General features: G+C 44.8%; 2 protein-coding genes across 2 annotated transcripts; one reads left to right on the top strand and one right to left on the bottom strand.

Annotated features, from left to right (window-relative positions):
* Nucleotides 1-2,530: 2,530 nt before the first annotated feature.
* Nucleotides 2,531-3,483, top strand: LOC133908038 (uncharacterized). The gene is made up of 2 exons (XM_062350170.1): nucleotides 2,531-2,599; nucleotides 2,923-3,483. The coding sequence occupies exons 1-2, from the start codon at nucleotides 2,531-2,533 to the stop codon at nucleotides 3,481-3,483; spliced, it is 630 nt and encodes a 209-aa protein (XP_062206154.1).
* Nucleotides 3,484-11,450: 7,967 nt separating this feature from the next.
* On the bottom strand, nucleotides 11,451-20,654 carry LOC133907699 (DNA ligase 1-like). The gene is made up of 18 exons (XM_062349767.1): nucleotides 19,303-20,654; nucleotides 19,090-19,206; nucleotides 18,733-18,834; nucleotides 18,544-18,657; nucleotides 17,704-17,934; nucleotides 17,523-17,617; nucleotides 15,075-15,162; nucleotides 14,718-14,849; nucleotides 14,310-14,422; nucleotides 13,425-13,526; nucleotides 13,092-13,153; nucleotides 12,844-12,915; nucleotides 12,672-12,745; nucleotides 12,514-12,570; nucleotides 12,198-12,275; nucleotides 12,034-12,111; nucleotides 11,850-11,959; nucleotides 11,451-11,741 (listed from the first exon to the last, which is right to left on the bottom strand). The coding sequence occupies exons 1-17, from the start codon at nucleotides 20,608-20,610 to the stop codon at nucleotides 11,891-11,893; spliced, it is 2,892 nt and encodes a 963-aa protein (XP_062205751.1). The 5' UTR covers nucleotides 20,611-20,654; the 3' UTR covers nucleotides 11,451-11,741; nucleotides 11,850-11,890.
* Nucleotides 20,655-20,904: the final 250 nt, after the last annotated feature.

Here is a 20,904-nt window from a genome sequence, read left to right as displayed (position 1 = left end):
GGCCACGCCCAGGCAGCGGTGCCGTGGCCATCGTCGTCGCTTCCGGCCGGCTGGCGTCTGTCGTAGTGCCGGGCCACCCCACGCCTCAGCGGCGTCCTAACCTTCGGCAAGGCGCCAGTGCGCAGCCCCAGACGTCCTTGTCTTCTGGGACGGCGCCTCAGCGGCCTCCAATGATGGCCCCGGTCCCAAGACTGCAGCTCGCCGGCCCGACGACGACGCCACAGGAGCACTGCGACGCGTGCAGCCTCTGCTCCCAGCTTCTGCAGGAGGTCACGAGTGACCTCGACAGGACGAGGGCGCAGGTGGCCTTGCTCACTTGCGAAAACGAGAGCCTCCGTTACCGGTTGAAGCGCGCGGCAGCGAGGTCAGGGAGCCCCGCCGCGTCGTCGGCACGCTCGCACGGGCCCAGCGCCGGCGCGGGCCTCAGGTGCCGGGCTTGCCGTGTCAGGCCGGCGACGGTTGGCGGCGGGTGCAGAACAAGAGGCCGCCGCCGCCGCAGTCTCTGACGCTTTCCCTGCGCTTGGGATCCGGAATTCCGGAGAGGAGCCGCATACGACGGCCGAGCAGGGCGCCAACCAGATGCCCGGACTCACGCGAGGCGACCGCGCAGAGCGCAGGAGGGAGGTTGTGGGGCCTCTGGAGTCACAGTCGATGGCGAGGAGGCGCTCCCACCTGATCGAGCAAGACTTGCTTTCGCAGTTCACCTGGGATGGCTGGGCAGCTGGCAGTGGGTGCAGCACAACAATATCCCCGTGTCGTCGCCGTCCATGACGTTGTCCCTCCGCGTGGGACCTGAAGAGGAGCAGAAGGATCGGGTGGAAGCCGCCACCCGCGGCCAAGACACGCCGCGGCAAGCTCAGGTGGCGGCCGCGGCCGACATGGTGTCGCCGCCGCCGCGGCCATCGTTACCTTTGAAGTCCGCTACTCGGCAGGAGGCTGGCGGCGCACTGGGCTGCTACTACTCCCCGTCCCAGCAGCATCCAAATCTTCTTCGTGTGATGGCGCCGCGACGAGGTTGCATGGTGTAAGCCGAGGTTGCTTCCTTCCCGCTCCTGCCAAGCTTGTCCTGCCAATGGGTGTCGGAGCATCTTGCTGGTAGATGTTATTGCTCGTCATGCTGGTGCTACCGTTCTTGTTGCGGTGCTGGTGTTGATGTTGGTGTAGTGCGTTGGTGTTTTTGGTGGGTTTGCATGCTGAGCTAAGGTGGGGCTGCTGGCCTGCTGCCATGGTGATTGGTGAGCAATCCGGTGTGTACGGTTGCATTTCGAGCCTTTGCAAGTGTTGGTTGAGCTATGTGCGTTGTTTCAATCTCAGTCGGTTGTTAGGCTTGTTTGTAAGTGGTGGGTGAGGTTTTTCTTTTTCTTTCTGTTGTGTTTCCGTTTCCTCTGCCTCTAGAATATGTGTCTGTGCTCAAGATATAGAGATATGGATATACGAGTACTACCGAACGAATACATCGAGAGTGATATTGTAATTGTTATAGTTTGATTTCAGATGTGATTTAAAAAAAGAGAAGATTATCTACTAATTTCTCTCCTATTTTGTTCATTAATTTTTATTAGTAAAATAGGTTCTACATCCATAACCGGTAACCACGTGGAGAGGACAAGAGTGAATGATAAAAGTAAGTAAATTATTTGAATTTTAGTGATTTTTATTAGATGATATGGGAGTAGTGAGAAGAGGTGATCCGAGAATTATACTTTATATAGTAGAGAATAGACCGTGCTCCTGCCTTTTTGTTTTTAAAAAAAAAGGAGAATACCATTATCGAAGCCCTCACCAACAGAAACCACTCACGCCCCCACCAGCCAATCAGCTCAGGCCACTTGTTCGCGTGTTTTTGGAGCCCGCGAGTGCACTTGTTAGGGAGGGATTTTGATAAAGTTTATTTTGACTCCCTCAACTATTGCACGAGTCCGATTGTCCTCCCTTAGCTGCAAAACAAGATATGCATGCTCCCTCAACAATTCAAATAGTTTATTTTTCCTCCTTGTCCCATCCAAAGATGGTTTTGCTCTGAGGTGGCGTTAATGTGTCAGTGCTTTTACTATGTGAACCATGACATACATAATACATGTAACCACTTAGCAAATAAAAAAGAAAAAAAAAGAAAAAATATATAGGCCCACATGTCAAAGTTAGATCGGGCTTGCATGTCAGCTTCACCCTCTTCTTCTTCTTCCATTGGCTCTCTTTATTCCCATCCCCAGTCGATCGGTGAGGTGCTTGATGACATGCTTGGGAGGGGTGCTCCGCGGCACGGGGAACTCATCTGCGGCATCGGCTAGATCCAAAAGGGACCGGAGACGGCCGGCAACGAAGAAAGGTGGTGACAGACAAGGAGCTTCGGTGTTGCACCGCTGTGGCCATGTAAAGGGAGAGAGAGAGAGCAGGCGGAGGATAATGGAGAGAGTGGTGGTGCTTACCTAGGGCTTAGCTTAGTCAAGGGTGGTCAAAGGCCGAAGATCCACGGCAACGACGACTTGATCCTTCATCGAAGCCGAGGGAGGGGAGGGGAGGAACAGAGATGGGAGGCAAGAAGGAGAGCAATGGGAGCAGAGGGTCGGTGGTGAGGCAAATGGAGGGGCTCTCTAACGTATTTGTAGGTGGAGAGAGGCAGTGGAGAGCTTGAAAATATCTCTCCCATGGTGGATATTTTCCAGCAGGGCGGCATGGCGCAGCCGGGAGCTCGGGGTGGCAGGGCATGGGCATCAGCGGGAAAGGCGAGCCGACACAACAGCTTGAGCGGGTTCTCCAGTTGCACGAGTGGGAAAGGCTATGGACATCCTCTAGCTAATCCCATGAAAACCCCATCGATTCGTTAGCCGATTCGAGCTTGCGTTGTTTTCTTCCCCAACATTGGTAACATCTTCGCCACCTCACCGACACGTTGATGCATCACTGCTCCTCTATGATCAGGGGAGTTTCGACATACCAACTATCGAGGTGTTCCTGGCTCTCATTCGCACGCTCGACGTCTCCGGGGACGAGCTTCGGACACTCGGAGCCGACAGCCATGATCTCATCGACACACTAACTGATGTGCTTGTAGCATTTGAACCCGGTCCCATCGGCGTGGCGCGAGCGAGCGCGGTGCAGCTGTTTGAGTCCGTGACCAAGGAGGCCAGTGCTTCAGTCCTGGGGAGATTGAGGCTGGAGCTCTTTCGCGCTGTCATGGCCGTGGTGCGCGACCGGGTGTCCCTGGGCGCGACACGTGTGGCACTGTGTGTGCTCTTACACGCGTGCCCTGTTATTCAGAACTGCATGCTGATCGTGGAGGCTAACGTGGAGCACAAAGCCATCGAGCTGAAGCTCGTCGCACCATCGTCACCGGGCTTTGGAGCGAGAGGCAAGCGCGTGATAGAGCTAACGATGGCACTGTGCGCATGCGCGGACGGACGCGTGGCCGTGGCGACACACCCTGCGTGCTTCGCCGTGGTGGCCCAGCAGATGAGAAACTGTCACGTCCCAATTCCGTAATTATGTCATTAAGCATAATAATACATCATAAGCAACATAAACATCATGTTTAATTGTTACGCATTTTCGATTTTCTGGTTAATTAAAATGTTGGTTTGATAATGGCTTTCTATTTTGAAAATACATGATGTTAGAATTTCTTCGTTAAGTATTGCTTAGAAGTTATAATCGCTGCTCATGTTTCTTTTATAAAAGTTCGTAGCTGAAATTAGCTTCTCTCTAGTGAGTAGAACCCCCTGACCGGTCCCACCCCTTTTCTCCCTCTCCCACTCGGCTCCACCAGCAGGCCCATCTCTCTCTCTCTCTCCCTCTCACTCTCCCTCACTCTTCTCACTCCCAACCGGACACAAGACCAGCAGGAGCTGTTGCCCCCTCCCTCTTTCCCTCTCAAACTCTCTCTTTTCTTCTCAAGAATCTGCCCTAAGGAAGCTAAAGCAAGGTATGCATGTTATACTATAGCATTCCCCACCTCCTTAGCTCTCTATACATCCAATAATTTCTCACATACAAGAAGATTTGAAGGTTTTACAAATTGATTTCGTCATCTCTCTGTTCTGCAATTTCAGCAATCCGGTCATCGCTTCTCCGAGCTTCTCTGGTTGATTTCTTCTCCAACCAAAAGCCACCACCCTCCAACAATACCTTGGGTAAGTTCCTAGGGTTTTCACGGTAGCAATGCACATGCTAGCTCGGTTTTTAGATGGATTTGTGGGCTGCAATCAATGAATGTCGAAGTTGCATCGTGTTCTTAAGGTATTAGAGATAGAAGGAAGGTTTGGATGAGTAGAGCTAATGATTTGAGCTTGTAGAGTGAGTAAATTAGGTCCAGAATCTATGTATTAGTTCAAATATATACTTATGTGGATTATACTTTAACATGCAAGTTGAATCGGTCAAAGAATTGTCAAAAACTTGTGTTTTGCTACAACCCGGAGGTTTCGGGTTAATCCAAGTAATTTTTAACAGAGGACCTCCACCCGAAGGTTCATCTGGAAGTTTCAGTACCCAGAGGTTCCGAATTCAATCCAAACCCTCTGGATTTTACTGTTCATCAAAAGTTTTTTTCTCTTTGTTTACTGATAGCTTGTAAATTTCTTTACTGATAGTTTGTAAATTTAATAGTTAATTCATACGAACTCAAAAATCGTGAGACTAGTTGTGTTAGCTTCATATGAGTATGAATACATATTAAAAATGTTGGAACTCCAAAAATACTTTTTGATAATAATTATTTTTAAAATGTGTTTCGTCTTAATCAAATCACAGTTAATTAGTGCGATATCCTAAAATTATGAAATCACTTGGAAAATTCGTTTTATGATAAGTGGTATCTAGGAAAAATATACTTTAGTATTAAAGTGTTGTTTAAATTATGAAGCTCATTTAATCTTGATAGCTAGCTTAATTACAGTCCTTTTTAACAGATCTTAATAAATCTTTTATAACATAAGCTTTCGCACTTCAATTTATATGATTCTTGTTGCATCATATTCTTTACTTGGTACCTCATCTCCTATTATATTTTCACGATATTTGGTGCATGTATCATAGCATTTCGTCACGTTAATTATGATACACCGTTCTTTCTTTTAGCGATCGACGAACCAGAGTGTGACGGGGGTATTCGTAAGGTGGAATCTGATTGTGATATTGTGTGTGAAGCACTTGAGCAAGGCAAGCATGTAAGCATGTTACACCCATTAATTTGGATCATATGTTATCTTTAATTTGATAAAGTATGTTATATGTATGTCATGCATGATAGTTAGTCGAGATCGGGTTTTTGGGAGTAGATCCTAATTATTGTATTACCTTTTTTTGATATTGTTATCCTTTGATCCATTGTAACCCTAGGTATAGCACTCAGTGTTCTAACTTAAAATGAATATGTTATACTTAGCAAGGCTCATGTCATCGGTAGAAATCGAGCGGTGGTTCGACCATTGGTCATGAGCTTAGGGCTTACTTTTATTCACAAAGACAATGATGATGAAGGGATGTGTAAGTTAGTAAGTATGAGGTGAGGTTTAGGTGGGCAATAGGGATGGCTCGAGAAGGGAGTCTCAGATACTATAGGCCCGCATGAATCGTTTAAGGACCGACCGTTGTTGTAGTTGGCTTTGGATTTTCCGTACTTACCACATGTCAATATAACGGTAAGATAATCTGAATACCTTTTGTAGTTATGAACTTTTGGATTGTTGGCCTATAGTGCCATGGGCATAATAGGCTTGTAAAGGTAACACCGTAAAGGTGTTGTGGGTATAATGAACTTGTAGAAGTATCTAATTTGCTCGGAAAGTAGTTCTAGCTACTTCGACACCTTTAGACGTAACTAGAGTGCTTCGGGAGTAGCCTTAGTAGACCTTCGCACCTATAGGTGTATGTTCAAACGGTCGGGGCTCAATTGGAAAAAAATTGACACGGGTACTCCCTTGTGTGCACTTTAGCGTGTGACACAAGGCGAATGGTACTCATATCGTGCGGGTAAAGATGTACCCCTGCAGGGTGTAAGATCAATTCGAATTACCGCGCTCTTGGTTATGAGCATGCTTCTGTCCATTTACATCAATTGTAGAGTTTTCGATATCGGGATATTGTGATGGTATGTCAGGAAGTGGTTGGTGGTGTTGATAAGAAGTTGATATGGTATAAGTTACAACTTTGTTGTGTTGATGATCTCAGGATATAAGGATGTTTTAGTTAGGTGTAGATGCTTACACTTGAGTCTAAATCGCTTTTGTATATGAAGTTACTTAACTTTTGTGATTGAGTCCTTGCTAATTACTCTTATATATTCTCTTAAAGTCGAACTATTTATAAGTGCTATTATGGATAAATTCTTACGATTACTTTCGTACTCACGTGCTTTGTTTGCTTTTAATGTGAAGAAGATTTAGTTTTGGCTACTTTACGTCCACCGATATTGGCAACGGGCAGGAGTAGTGTCATTCTACTCGTGTGTTGTTATTTTGGGTGGCGCCTTATGGCAAACGGCGCTACCTATCTTTTATCGTCATGTAATTTATTCCGCTGCATGATTACTTTAACAAATATTCGGATTATGTATTTTATTGTGAAGTTTAATCTACTTAAAGACTTATAACTTAATTTAATTGCTCGATTTTTATTGTGCCTTGTGATCATGTGTTTGTTGTAAAGGCATGTGTTCCGATCCTGAAAGTAAACACGTGTAGGAACTACCAAAATGGTATTTCGATTAATCATTGTGGGTGTGATTAAGAAAAATGATCGTCCTAATAATTAGCTCGAATACTATTTAGACGGTTCCCCACATAAACTAGCTGCAAAGTCATCAAGGCTGATATCGCGTCAGTGAAATGCTGCCAATAAAGCATGCTGAGTTATCGTCACGTAGAAAAAAACCACTATCATCAAAACTAGTTAGAAAGATAAATTATATTGTTTGAATAGTTAGAAGAGGTAGGATATCTGATTTTACGAATCAGGAGGGACAATTACAATAATTGAGGGAGGCAATATGAACTTTTTTTTTTATAGATTTTCGGTGGCGCACATGGTTTTTGTTGGGCCGGCCGAAACAGCCTTGGAAGCCGGCCTGCTTCAACAGCTTTGCCCATGAATCGCCATGGATGTCCCGAAATTGCTAAAAGGGCTTTCTCTCGACCCATCGGTCAGCCGTTCGCTAAGCATGTGCCCAGGTCCCATTCGGTCATGGCCTCCACCCGATTCACTAAGCCTTTCCTTCTGGAATGGCACGCAAGCTTTTTTTATTTTTATATTTTTTTCGATTAAAAATTTAAATAAATAGATTTCTCATGAAAAAAATTACAAAACTAGACGTCTACCACCCTCTGAGAAGACGATAAACAGTCCCGAAGTCTCTTACCGCCCTCTCAGGCGGGTAGCTACAGTACATAAACAGTAAACCTCAACGAACAGTACTTCAAAGTTTAATTTTGTTACTGTCTTCTCTATTCAAAATAGCGATGGTTTTTGGTCAAAAATCCTAAAACTTACGTGTAAACAGTAAACCTTAATGAACAGTACTTCGAAGTTTAATTTTGTTATTATCTTCTCTATTCAAAATAGTGATGTTCTGTTGCTCCAAAAATCCTAAAACTTTTTATACATGTTACATAATACATGTGCAACCCATTTTAATTGAATTCACCCAAAAATCCTGTGTATAATTTAAACTAAAATTCTCCAAAAAGGCTATTTTTATAACTTCTAGCAATTGTTAGCGCCGCAAATAAATTTCTAAAAACCTGGTAAAATTCACTAATATTCTTCTTATGTGATGTGATAATTTCTAAAATTATTTTTAGCCTGATTATATGGTAAAAAAGTGGATTACTTTGTGATGCACCATTTATATATATTTTTATAATTTCATGTGATATTCTTCTTTTAACTTAATTTGAATTCAAACATATATAAACCTAGAGCTAAAAATAATTTTAGAAATTATCACATCACATAAGAAGAATATTAGTGAATTTTAACAGATTTTTAGAAATTTATTTGAGGCGCTAACAATTGCTAGAGGTTATAAAAGTAGTCTTTTTTGGAGAATTTTAGTTTAAATTTTACATAGTATTTTTGAGTGAATTCAATTAAAATGGGTTGCACATGTATTATGTAACACGTACAAAAAGTTTTAGGATTTTTGGAGCAACAGAACATCATTATTTTAAATAGAGAAGATAGTAACAAAATTAAACTTCGAAATACTGGGCACTGAGGTTTACTGTTTATGTACTGTAGCTACACGCCTCTCAGGGCTGTAAGGCTACCTGCTCCCTGAGAGTGTGGTAAGAAACTTTGGGACTGCTTACCCCCTCCCTCATGAGGTGGTAAGGTTTTTATCGCTCTTTTAGAATGTGGTAGACGTCTAATTTTGTAATTTTTTTCACGAGGAATCTATTTATTTAAATTTTTAATAAAAAAAATATAAAAATAAAAAAAAAACAGTGCCTGCCGGCCTCTACATAAGCCTCGTCTTCCTCGACGCTCCGCCCCTCCAGCTCCCATTCCCTCTCCTGTTCTCGAAGTTTTCTTCCTTCCTTGAGAACGGTACCGTTCAACTCGGTTCTTGGGAAGCAGAGAAAGTGTTCGACCGATTGTTCGGCCCAGTCCCGTCGGCTCGATCGTTCGGTGAGAGGCGCTCGCGCGCGGAGGTCGGATGGGCGACCAAGAAAAGGGCAAGCGGAAGTTGGAGAATTTCGAGATCGGCGGGTCGTTGCGGCAAGATGGCCGGAGTACGAGGGCGAGGACGACGGGGACACCTGGTGGCCAGGACACCGACGCCTTCCCGGACCTAGACACGTCTCTGTCCCTGCGCATTGGACGAGGTGGGTACCCAATAAAAGCGAGCGCGCGTTGTTCTTGAGTCGTCCCGCTTTGGTTGGGTTCCTGCGGTGTTGGATTTCCGATTTCTTGGTTTCTTGCAGACAGCGGCATGGAGCCGCGGCGGTCACAGCCAGCCGCAGATGGGGTCGACGAGTTAGGTGGCCGCGTAGAGCAGACGCTCGACCTGATTTCTTTGATCGGTCGCCCTGATGACTGCCCCCACAACTCCATGCTGCACCCTAGAGGTAGTAGGCTCCCAAGAAAGCAAACCAACAAAGCGTTGCTCTTGATTTCCTCTTCATGAATTGGTTGTGACGTTGAGAGATTGATTTCATGCTTTCTTTGCAGCCGGAGGGAGCGGCGGCACCGGCACGGGAGCCGGAGGCTCCACCTCCACGACGCAGGGAGACGGGCTCGCTGGGTCCGCCGCCAGCTCTATGACCTACCCAGGTCGGTACCAAGTAAAGCACGCGCCTTCTCTTTGTGCTTCTCCCGGTTCTTGGATAGTGGCGTGAGAGTATTCCTTCGTTCTTGCAGCCGCCACGCCGCTGACTGACGGTGAGGCGCTGCGGCCATCGTCACAGTTGGGCTCATCGCACGGCATGCAGGGAGTGTACGGGAGCGAGGTGCCGTCCCGACTCCCGAGTCCAGCAGAAGTCCCGGCCAGAAGCCCCACGCGTGGACCCGCCCGTCACAAGCCAGCCCGGCGGCGCGTCCAGTGGGTCTGCCTTCCGGCAGCGCGTGGATTCTGTCAGCACTACCGTTGCTCCGACGACAGCAGCAGGCAGCGAGAGGGAAAGCAGGCGGCGGAGTTCGAGGGCCAAGGAACCAAGCGTGAAGACGTCTGGGCCGGAATGGGTTAGAGACTTTGCCGTGGGTTCGGCCCGTAAGAGAGAGGCTTGAGAGATCTGCCATGGCTGCCGCAGCAAGGCTGCCAACGACCCGGGCATTACATGTTCGGTTTGTACCGGTGAGGTGCCTTCTTGGCCAGTAGTAGATCCAGTCTAAAAATATAGATAAGGTGGAGTCGTCTGTTTCATTATAAATCACTGTCGCTGAAAATAAAAAATATGATACAGAGAGATCAGCGTAGAGATCTTACCGTCGGAAAGGTAAAACGGCCGTTCTACTCGCCCAATTGGTCGGTCCGCCTATGTTACTGGCAGAAGAGTTTTATGACAGATTGTCTCTTAGACCCTTTGATTCTCAAATGCACTGGTTTGCTGCACTATCTCAGGCTGAGACTGATTGCCTCGATAATGCAGTTGTTCTTAGGCTTTCAATAGAGTTTAAGCTGTTAGTAGTTCATACTGCGTAGCATGTTGATCATGCAGTTGTTTTGCTGCATACTATACTGCGTAGATTGTGATTGTCTCATCTGCGTGCGTCCTCTGTTTTGGCGTAAACCATCATCGGCAAATGCTGGTCTGAGAAGTATTGGTTCCTGCATGCTATGATGCCGTATGTGTGTGATTGTGATTTCCGAATCCTGCGGGTTAATTCCCTTGTGATTGCGCTGCATCTGCATGTGGTGCTGAATTCTCTTATTGTCTTGTTTTGCCACTGAAAAGAGAACCACGCTTTTGCCATTTTATGCCACTGTAACTGTATAACTGATGCTTGGTCGTGTTGCCTCAGGCTATTTACCTCAATGATGGGTGAATTCTCCTCACCTCGAGGCAAACAACCAAATGTCACCTCCAGGCAAGCTGCTCAGAAGCTCATATTAGTCGTTCAACTATCAAATCGGTTAATTTAGTCTTTAAATTTTGCTCAGAGGCTCAAATTAGTCGTTGTACTATCAAATTGGCCAGTTTAGTCTCTAAAATATCTATTTCTGGCCGAAAACGTTCTTCCTCCTACGTGAAATGTCCATTATACCTTTGCTTCATTATAAAATGTTCATTATACCCTTGCTTTATTAGAACTCACCGTATCTGATCCAACCACACGCAACGAAACTCACTCCTAACATAGGTATGCAAGCATGTGTGTTTGTAAACTAATCTTGAATTCGGTAAAGCAAATAAGATAATTTAGGATTTACAAACACATATGTTCACATGGACAATATAATTTACACTTAATTCACATGTTTTCATATCTATATTAGAAGGTGCGAGTTTCGTTGGGTACGATCAGACCAGATACGATGAGTTTTAATGAAGCAAGAGTATAATGGACATTTCACATAGGAGAAAAGGACATTTTTGGCTAAAAATAAATACTTTAGGGACTAATAAACCAACCGATTTGATAGTTCAATGACTAAATTGAGCAAAGTCCAGAGCCTAAATTGACCAATTTGATAGTCCAAGAACTAATTTGAACTTCTAAGTAAAATTTAAGGATTAAATTGGCCAATTTGATAGGACTAATTTGAACCTCTAAGCAAAGTTCAGAGACAAAATTGGCTATTGTACCTGAATAATACACGAAAGTTGTCTTGCAGCTGAGAGTTGAGACTGTTGTTACACTGTATGTTTGTTTTCCCCCGGTTTTGTTAGATTTGAATCCTTTTTTTCCAAAAAAAAAATAATAATTCGATGCGTTTTATCTGCCTTCTGCCTATCTCTGGGCTTTGCAAACCTGTCGCTCATTCCATGGATCGGTGGTTGCCGCAATACAGCTCCCCTTTCTTCAAGCTAAAAAAATAATGCTCATTAGCGCTAATGGATGTACATCATGGGTTAATGTTAGTACATCTCCAATTCCCTACGGCCCAAACAGTTTGATGGAGCATAAGGATCAAACTTACAGACCCCTCGTGGAAAAACAGAACGAAAAGAAAAGAGGGGGGAGGGGGGGAGGAAAAGGCGAAGCAGGACACAACAGCACAAAGAATACACAAATCTGAAGTTATCTATGCTGTTCAAATCAGGACGAACAAACCACTGCAAATGTATTCTCTTGTCAATGCCCTGTTCAATGATCACAAAATTTGGAAGCCAAAATGTACAAATTAATGGTTGAAATTAAGATCAATGGCTGAAATTAAGCTGGAAATCTGAAACGAGACTAGTGTTTACCTCAATGATTCATGCATCCAACGCAAAGAATTGGGTCAGTATCAGTCATCATCCTCATCCTCCTGATTATATCCGTGGTTTATCTTTTGAGCCCGGTACATGTCAGCGACCTGCAATGGACACGATCCGTGTAAGACATGCAAACATCAAACCATCGAAATATAGCATGCGCTAGAGAACGAACTTGTTCAGATGAGGTCGCTTCTTCTGGGCTTTTATCATCACGTACTCGCAACAAACGAGGGAATCTTAGGGAGATACCCTAGTTCAATTTGACCTTTAGTCTCCCCATCATATACGCACAATCTAGAAACAGGAATAACAATGATGCAAAATAAAACTACCAACCTTATTTGGATCGACTATACCATTAGCAGCACGATGTACAGGACTTATGCTCAAATCCGCAGCTTTTACCTCCCACACCTGAGAGAATGTCAGAATATTAAACTATAACTGGCTTGACCCCTTCCACTGTTATTGTAAATAGCAATCTTCAGGGCCAAAATGAAATCCGTGTAGTTATACCAGCAATGAACTAATCAAAAACTGGTTTTAAATGAGCGGAAATCAGATGAGTTCAGATTTGAAAGCATATAAAGTTTCCAAAGAAAAAAATGAATGAAGAAATAATACACTGTCAAGGGTTTAATCTGCACATTACCTCTGATGGCTCAAACCACACATCTGGGTCCATTGTGTCAGCAAACCTATAGTATGCCTGCAAAAATGGAAGTATAGATATGGGGAGGAAGAATAGGATAAAATAAAAAATATTAATAAGAAACTTTCATGCAACAGCAGGATGAAGGAATGCATCACCTTTGGTTTTTCTATCACTTTACTTCGAAGGCTCGCAGAACGTTCTTCAAGCTGTTGTTCAGAAAATCCAGTACCTAATGTATATCAAGATACAAAGCATGAAGAGAGAACTCATCTAAGTAGCAGTTCAAGTTTTTTTTTAAAAAAAAAAACAGAAGAATATACAATCTACCTATGTTGCATATCGTTTGATATTCTTCGTTCTGCTCATCATAGCATGCCAGGAGGAATGATCCATAGACACCTAGTAAGCACAACACAAGGGCAAAAGAAGCATGCATTAGCAGCAAAGAAAAAATAAAGCAATTGAACTTGGTAAAATGTCGAATGAACAAAGAGGTTGAGGATGAAAAGCAAACAGGATGTTTTAAATAAAATTCATTTTGATATCCGCATGCACGACAGAAAAGAACCAATCACCTGTTCGTTTTCCTCTCCCAAAAAAGGCAGCAATCGGTACCAAGTCCAAAGAGTCTCCAATGCTGCCCAACAAAAAGGAATACACCATTTTCAAAACACAATGAGTATTTTGGTTTATTTAAATTAAATAAATCTCTACTGAGAAATATAGTTCACATAGACCCAGAAATTAATAGAAAGTCAAGAAATCTTAATATAAATGATGATTGGAGTCTTGGACCATAGCATACGACTAAATAGGTTACACATATCATGCCCACAATAATTTTCTAGATTTGATTGTTATGGAATGCAGACAATTAGTTAAACCAGTATGGCTTGCAATGTACTAACCTGTCCATGTAGTCCTTTTTCAGTTTCAACCAATTGTTTGATCGCTTTGCTGGCTCATATGTAGCATCTTTATCCAATGTCTTGATAATCAACCCTTCACAACTTCAGTAACTGAAAACTTAGTGGCAGGAAAAGATCTTGGCAAAAGAAAAGGTGGGCAAAAAAATCTCCACAATGGAATTCTTCAATCAGAAAATTCTAACAATAAAGGGATAAAGGTTTGATAGTTTAAAATAACAGTGCAATACTCAGAATTTCATGTAAATATCACTCCCACAAAAATTTGCTTCACTGGAGTGATGATGTATAGATGCTACAGCTTACATAGTTTAATTGGCATCTTATATTCACAACAATTGAACTATAATGGGTCTATTTGATAATAATAGTTTTACAGAGAAGAAATACTTTGTTGTTGAATATGCCTAGAATGAGCCAGAAGGCACAATAAGGTTACGTCTGGACCCTGGACCACGATATAACGAAAAGGAAAATTGGCAAATCTCGAAATTGGGTGGGTGGGGAGGGGGCCAGGGGGGGGGGGGGATGGTGATTCCTTTCATCAAAACCAAAGAAAATGTTAGGGCTAGAAGAATGACCTATAGGATTTACTCCAAGTCCAAGGGACCGACTTTGAAGGAACAGATCCTTTTTTCATCTATTACACACTTTAAAATTTCCAGTGACTTCACTTTCCATCCAAACTAAAACTGACAACTCTGATGCTTCAACCAAATTCTGCAATCAAGTGTATATTCTTGTGTCCTAAACAGGTTCTTATTAGTTTTTATGTGCACAACTGATAGCCATGAAAATATTGAATTAGTAGAAGACAAGTAATAAGCTGGCCAATGGTAATGTTATTGCTTTAGAAATTTTAGTTACCTGGAGTTGACAGCTGTGTCAAGAAATTTCTGTATCTCCTCCAGGTCATTTGATGTAATTGCAGTTGCAAATTGAAAAACGCCTGGTACTTCCTCAAAAGAGTTGTAAAGATGCTGCCAAGTATTCAATGCAAAGGAATAATTACACCTCTAGAAACAACAGATGCATTAGTTTGTTTTGTAGGATTCAACTGTTGCAAAATTTTGTGTTTATAAGCTTCAGAGTAGAATACTCCGCCAGTTTTATGAAGATACAAGTGTGGCATACATGATCAGGAAAAAATAATAACAGGCTCTGCTAAACTGGCCAAAAAAATCATTTGTATCATAAATTGCAAAAAAAAAAAAAGTGACTGCAACCATGTTTCTCAATAACATTAGAAGAGTCTACAGAACAAAAGTACAGTACCTCTCGACGAACTTTGAGTTGTTCCTGGAGAAGAGGTTTCCCATTTATGTAAAGAATATCAAAGCCAAAAGTACAGACTGACACTTTGATGTCATTTATGGTAACACCCTTGCGGGCCCTTGTGCTAAGTATCTGCAGGGAAGGAGAAACAATCAATGACCCCTACAAGTCACGCTAGTAGTGACACATACACAAATGTGAACAGAATAACAAGGTTGCAAAAACAAGGGATTTAGATTACTACATAAAACAGCTCTAGCTTTACAGCAGCTATAGTGTTATATGCTCAGATATTTATATGATGTTCACTTTGAAAATAACCAACCTGTAAATCTTAAGAGATAATTAAATACTAACCTGAAAAGGTAAAATTTTCTGCTTTTCACGGTCATAGGCAACAATTTCACAGTCCAAGACAAACGATTTGACTGTAGGCTTCCGGAATCTGCATTGAGATGCTAAAGAATAAGATCGATTGGAATTAAAAGTGCGAGAGAAAACAACCAATTTGTGGTTAGATCTATGCAACGCCGATACGGATACATGTATCTGTATCGGACCAATACGGATACGAGGATACACCATTTTCCCCGAAAACCCAATACACGGATATGTTTTACTATTTTTTAAAAAAAAAAACAGTAATAAGTTACTCCCATGTTCTACTTAAGTTCTATTACATAACATACTAACAGTCTCAAATTTAGGACATATTAAAAGACATAACAACTAGCAATAAGCTGTTAACTAGCACAGCTTGCAACTCAGGTTCATCGGTTCATCCTCCACCTAGGCTTCTTCTTCATCCTCATTTCCTTCATCCTCCACAATACCAGCCTCCACATCTCCAAAAGACATAGCTTGCAGCGGAGGTATGGAGGGTTATGTGCCCTTACTGGGCTGGGCTGGGTTGGGCCATATCCCAAAAGTATCCCTCCAGTATCCAATGCGTATCCATGTTATTAATTTTTACTTTTGGATGGATACTTGGCAGATATGTATCGGTGTCTCATAGGGTTAGATAATTCGTGAGCCTATAACCAGATTAGCTTAACAGTGCTGGTGTATCCGTATATGTGGACATACATATGACAAAAAGAGAAGGAAATGGATACATCTCTAATGAACACATCCAAAGTTAACATCACGAAGATATAATAGGAATTCATGACTGGCAATGCCAAGAAAAAAACTCTTCGTAGGCTACATAACTCTGCTCAAAAGCAAAACAGAACAAGGGTGGACCAAGTAAATCTGCGGTCATTTGAATATGTTGAAAAGAATTCAAATCAGACCTTAAAAATTATCATTACACCAAGTAAGAACTTAAAAACCATTGAGCCATATGTGACCTGATGAAAAAGTTATACCATGACCGTTGCATTTAAATGACAAAAATCTCAAACACAAGGATCCTGTAAGGCTATAACCAGTATTGCATTGTTTTTTTTTTTTTAACTCAAGGCAAGAGCACTGAAGATTCATGTAAGAAGTTGCCTCATATTAAGGGAAACGAGGCCAAACCATACAATGCTCGGTTTATTCGGGAAAACGGGCTAAAACCACAAGCATTATGGCAAACTACCTAGCTAAACTAGGCCCGGAACATCGCAGAACAACCTAAGCCACCACATCCGACCAACTACCTAGCTAAACTAGGCCTCTTGTGGTCATCGTTGCCGCCAAACTGACCAAAGCCAGACTCAAGTCGGCGGCCACCAAATGCAGGGAAGGACCTCGTAGGCGACACCTCGGAGGACACAACATCGAAGACCGGAACTAGGTTTTCACACGGAGAATCCCTAGGTGCGCCACAACAACGCCTCCAAGGAGGGGAGCGGCGTCCGAGGGCGTCGCCATCACCAGCACTGGCAAAATGCCAGGCAAGGCTTCCGCCCGAAGTTCCCGCGTCCTAGATGGCCGCTACCGCACACGCCCGGAACACCGCCGTTGTGGTGCCGTCAACGAAATTGCCCCCAGCACCTCGCACCCGCGCCACCCACGAAGCCGACCGAGTTGCATAGCTCCCCACGGGCCAAACCGGGGGGAAGAAACCGATCTACAAGGGGAGGTGCCGATGCAAGGGTTGGATAAGCTACACGAGAAGAGGAAGAAGCACCATCGCGCCGGTAGGGACCACTGCATTGGCTACCCGGCCATCTGCCAAGCACCAACCAACTACACTGCAGAGTGGCGACCCGAAAGACCGCACGCCTTCGGCCACCGCCGCAGCCGCGAACGAGTCTAGATCTAGATCTGAGGGGCAACATGGCGAAGCGTGCCGCGGAGAGGACCGCCGCAAATCCGATAACCACCAAGACGGGCCTATGTGGAACTGCCACCACAGTGCCGCACCAGGCCCTTCGACGTTCAGCCAGAGTAGAGCCACCGCAACGCCACTCCATGCCCATCGTCGTCCAACCGGTGCAAGAGGAGCAGTCGTGCCACCTCTCCTGCGGGAGGGCGAGGATGAGCAGGACGACGAGACACTGCGCTGGAGCACCGGCACTGCCGCCAGTGAAGACAACGGCGCAAGGAGCATCTTGCGGAGGTCGAAGGGAACAGGGAGAGAAAGAGGGCGGCGAGGGGATGCGAGGGTGGGTGGCGATGGGCTAGGGTTTGGCGAACGCCGCCCCTCGCGTTGCCCCAAGAGCAACGCTGAGGGGTACAGTGGTAGTCAGTCGATTATCTCTTCCTTACATGATGGACGCCACCACTTACGAGTTACAACATCCGTTTTTCCATTTTCTTTAGTTGGAAACTACATAAGTCAATTGGTAGGTGAAAATAAGAAAGGAAGTATACCTAGAAACCGCATCAACAACATCTGGATACTTTCCAGTGTTTCTTTCAGCATTCCGACTATAAATCTCTACTGATCCATCCTCCATGCAATGTATCTAAATTCCAAATTATAAAGTGTTAATTGAGATGAGCATAGGACAAGATATAAGAATGGCTAAATAGCAACGAGGCTAGGTCATACCTGAGCCCGTTCACCATCATACTTGTACTCACAAGTGTACTCAAGACCCTGAAATTTGTCAATGATCTCCGAGACAGATTTTGTTGCTTTTGCTAACATAGGACCAACGGGAACACCTATGGAAAATTTGCATGTCTCTGGAAGCTTCCAAACTCCAACTTCAAGTAGCACTGGGACAATTTTATCATAGATTGGAAGAACTGAATATACTTGTTTAATTATTGTTGCAGCCTTCAAGAACAAAGGATACAGGAAAATCAGTACTGAGAATTTCAGTTGGTATTCATGCACAGCTTTTTAATCAATGTTAGGAACAAAAGGTGTTGGCCATGCACATCAAATCGATAATCCTCCAGGTATATGCAACAGCAAGTCGGCCAAGATGAGATATAGGTTTGATATTGTGCACTAGATTAACGATATGGATCCCCTAGAAGAGGACTAAAAACCTTGGAGGTCATAAAAAAATTGTTCACGGCTATTTTCCAAGGACCAAGGTAATTTTGTCAATGAGAATTTCCAAGGAACAAGATTGCAACAGTGCATTACTACATTGATTATTCTAATCAACCACCCCAAGCATGTATATGCCCAAAAATTGCTAATATCTATTTCTAACAGGACGAGTAGCAATCAATAAATTAGAATTAAGGATGTTGAAGAAACACACGTGGAACCTCGTGAGCCATATCTTGCATAGTTGCATGCTACCAGGACTGCAGAGTTGATTAAAAACAGTAAACAAAGCACTGATGTGCAGGCAATGCAAGGATTTCAACGCCGATCCAATCGTATCAAATATAGGATTGTAAATAAAAGTATAGACAATTGTGCAGCAACCTCTTCAAAGGGTGATTGAACTTTTGGTGGTGAAGATTTTTTGTCAGAATATACAGCAGCTTGCCCAAGAGCCATTTGCACAGTTTTCTCTGCCAACCCGATCCTCATCTTCGACTGCAACAAGTAACATTTCAGGCAAATAATGAATACACACCAAGCAAGTACATGAGTGAACATTCCATGATTTACCTGAAGAAGACGTGTAATGTATTGAGGTTCACAGTCAGTCGCAGCAACAAGAAGTCCCTTGATATGATTTCTTTTTTTATCTTGACTGTCTTTGCCTGATTCCTGAAAAGAGGAGTACTTGTTAAATGATTTTTTAAGTGACACTGCATAATACTGCATTGTGCAACCAAATTAATAAATTATCCACCCTCTAATCCCATCGCTCACTACTTATCATGAATTTTCTTCTACAGGTTAGCATTTCAATATCACCCTACCTAATAAAAGAAGTTCAATTACATGTTGAGAATATTAAGTCGGAATAATGGTTCCAGTTGAAACATTCAGCATGAAAAATGTGGCAAAAATATATATAACCTTTGCAATTGTCCGAAAAATGCTAATCACACGAGCTATTGTCAGTGGTTTTGGCTTGTACATCATCTTCTGTGACGACCTGCTTGCTTTCGCCACAAGCCCCAAATCACCCAGTTCCTACAACGGCCAAGAGAAACAAAAAGAATTAAATTTATGCTTCCAATTCTATCGCAGTTGCTCACTGAGGAACATACATTTACCCAATTTAACAACCTTGAGGTTCTTCTTAACATGCTCCTCTTTGCGTCCATATGCCTCTGCAAGTGCACGGATGATTGATGCATCTCCGATTCCAAGCTCAATCCCCTCATGAGGCGGCGCAATCCGGTTGGCTGAGAGGTATACCGTCGCAAGGAGATCATCCGGTGTTGTGGCAATCACCGTCCGGAACACGTTGGATAGGATCTCTGTAATGATAATCCGGCCACTCTCGTTGGAGATGAGATCAAGTGCCCGGGCCAGGAAGAGGAACGGCACGGGCTCACCAGGCCTCCAATAGGCAGCAGCCACCGGATCAAACTCAGTGCCTTTCTTCTTCAGCTCTAGGGTAGTATTCTTCTCCTCAGACTTCGGGGCATCCAAGGTTTTGACCCTCTTCGGTGACGAGGGCCGCTTCTTCTCCTCGGGTTGGGAAGTTTGGCCTTTAGCCTTGGTGGGTGACGGCGACCTCTTCTTCTTCCCATCATTCTTCTCCTCAGACTTCGGGGCATCCAAGGTTTTGACCCTCTTCGGTGACGAGGGCCGCTTCTTCTCCTCGGGTTGGGAAGTTTGGCCTTTAGCCTTGGTGGGCGACGGCGACCTCTTCTTCTTCCCATCAGACTCCGAGATAACGCCTTCATTGGAAGGCTTGGCGTCGGATTTGGCTGCTAGGGTTTTTGACCTCTTCGGCGACGGAGACTTCTCCTTCACCTCCTCCAATTGCGCGGCCGCGGCTAGACCCTTGGACCTCGTCGGCGACGTGGACCTCTTCTTCTCGCCAGCCGCCCCGTCAAACGGCGACTTGGAGGACTTCGCCGGGGACGACGCCCGCTTGGACCTCACCGGCGAAGGCGGCGGCTTCACCGCCGGCGCAGGCGCCGCGGCCTCCGGTTCGGCCTCCGCGCCGTCGGCCTGCGCGGCGGGTTGCGTCCGGGGCTTCTTCGGGGACGGCGCCGCCTTCTTCGCCTTACTGGCGGCGGCCCGCGCGTTCCCCATCAGCACGTCCGCCACGGTGCGCTTCCCTCCATTGCCACCGGAGGACGACATTGCCGCCGCCACCGCAGCTGGTGCAGGCACCACGCCAGCCCGCTTCGCTCTCGCGGTCGGCGGCTTCTTCTCGCCGGATTTCGCCGCGGCGGTCGCTGTCGCTCGGCGGCGGGGCGAGGCGGGGGAAGCCGCGGAGGAGGAGGAGGAGAGGCGGGGGCGGATGCGGTAGGGGAGGAGAGGGGGAGGCGGGGCGAGGGCTAGGGTTTTAGGCGAGGGGAGCGGGTGGCATCGGAGGAGGAGCGAGGAGGTGGTGGTGGTGGCTCGGAGGAGGAACATGAAAATGGGGGAGGGTTTTAGGTGCGAGCTGGGTGAGCGGGTTGGGGGCGGGCGGGCGGGCGGAGGAAGCCTGGGAGGGCTCGCGCGGGAGGCAATTTGGTCGCAGATTCGCGGACCGCGAGAGCCTGGCTTGCTTTCTTGTGCAAGACACAGGATTTCTTTCGAAGGGGGCAGCAGTTTTAGAAAAAAAATACTATAACGGTGTGTTGCGATAAAAATATAAATATTGAATATGATAATATTAATTACAAATTTAATATATGAATATATGGGTGTATCGTGTGAGCGCCGCCG

This window comes from Phragmites australis, chromosome 24, assembly GCF_958298935.1.
Source record: "Phragmites australis chromosome 24, lpPhrAust1.1, whole genome shotgun sequence".
In the NCBI taxonomy this organism is placed as follows: domain Eukaryota; kingdom Viridiplantae; phylum Streptophyta; class Magnoliopsida; order Poales; family Poaceae; genus Phragmites; species Phragmites australis.
This window is presented reverse-complemented; position numbering and strand designations above follow the sequence as displayed.

Excerpts from the sequence above, each read along its gene's own strand:
- LOC133908038 (XM_062350170.1), top strand. The coding sequence starts at position 2,531 with ATGGGAGGCAAGAAGGAGAGCAATGGGAGCAGAGGGTCGGTGGTGAGG. Across the intron at positions 2,600-2,922 it reads AAATGGAGGGGCTCTCTAAC|GGGAGTTTCGACATACCAAC; the intron begins GTATTTGTAGGT and ends CTCTATGATCAG.
- LOC133907699 (XM_062349767.1), bottom strand. The coding sequence starts at position 20,610 with ATGTTCCTCCTCCGAGCCACCACCACCACCTCCTCGCTCCTCCTCCGA. Across the intron at positions 12,112-12,197 it reads GTATAGTCGATCCAAATAAG|GGTATCTCCCTAAGATTCCC; the intron begins GTTGGTAGTTTT and ends AAATTGAACTAG. Across the intron at positions 11,960-12,033 it reads AAGCGACCTCATCTGAACAA|GTCGCTGACATGTACCGGGC; the intron begins GTTCGTTCTCTA and ends TGTCCATTGCAG.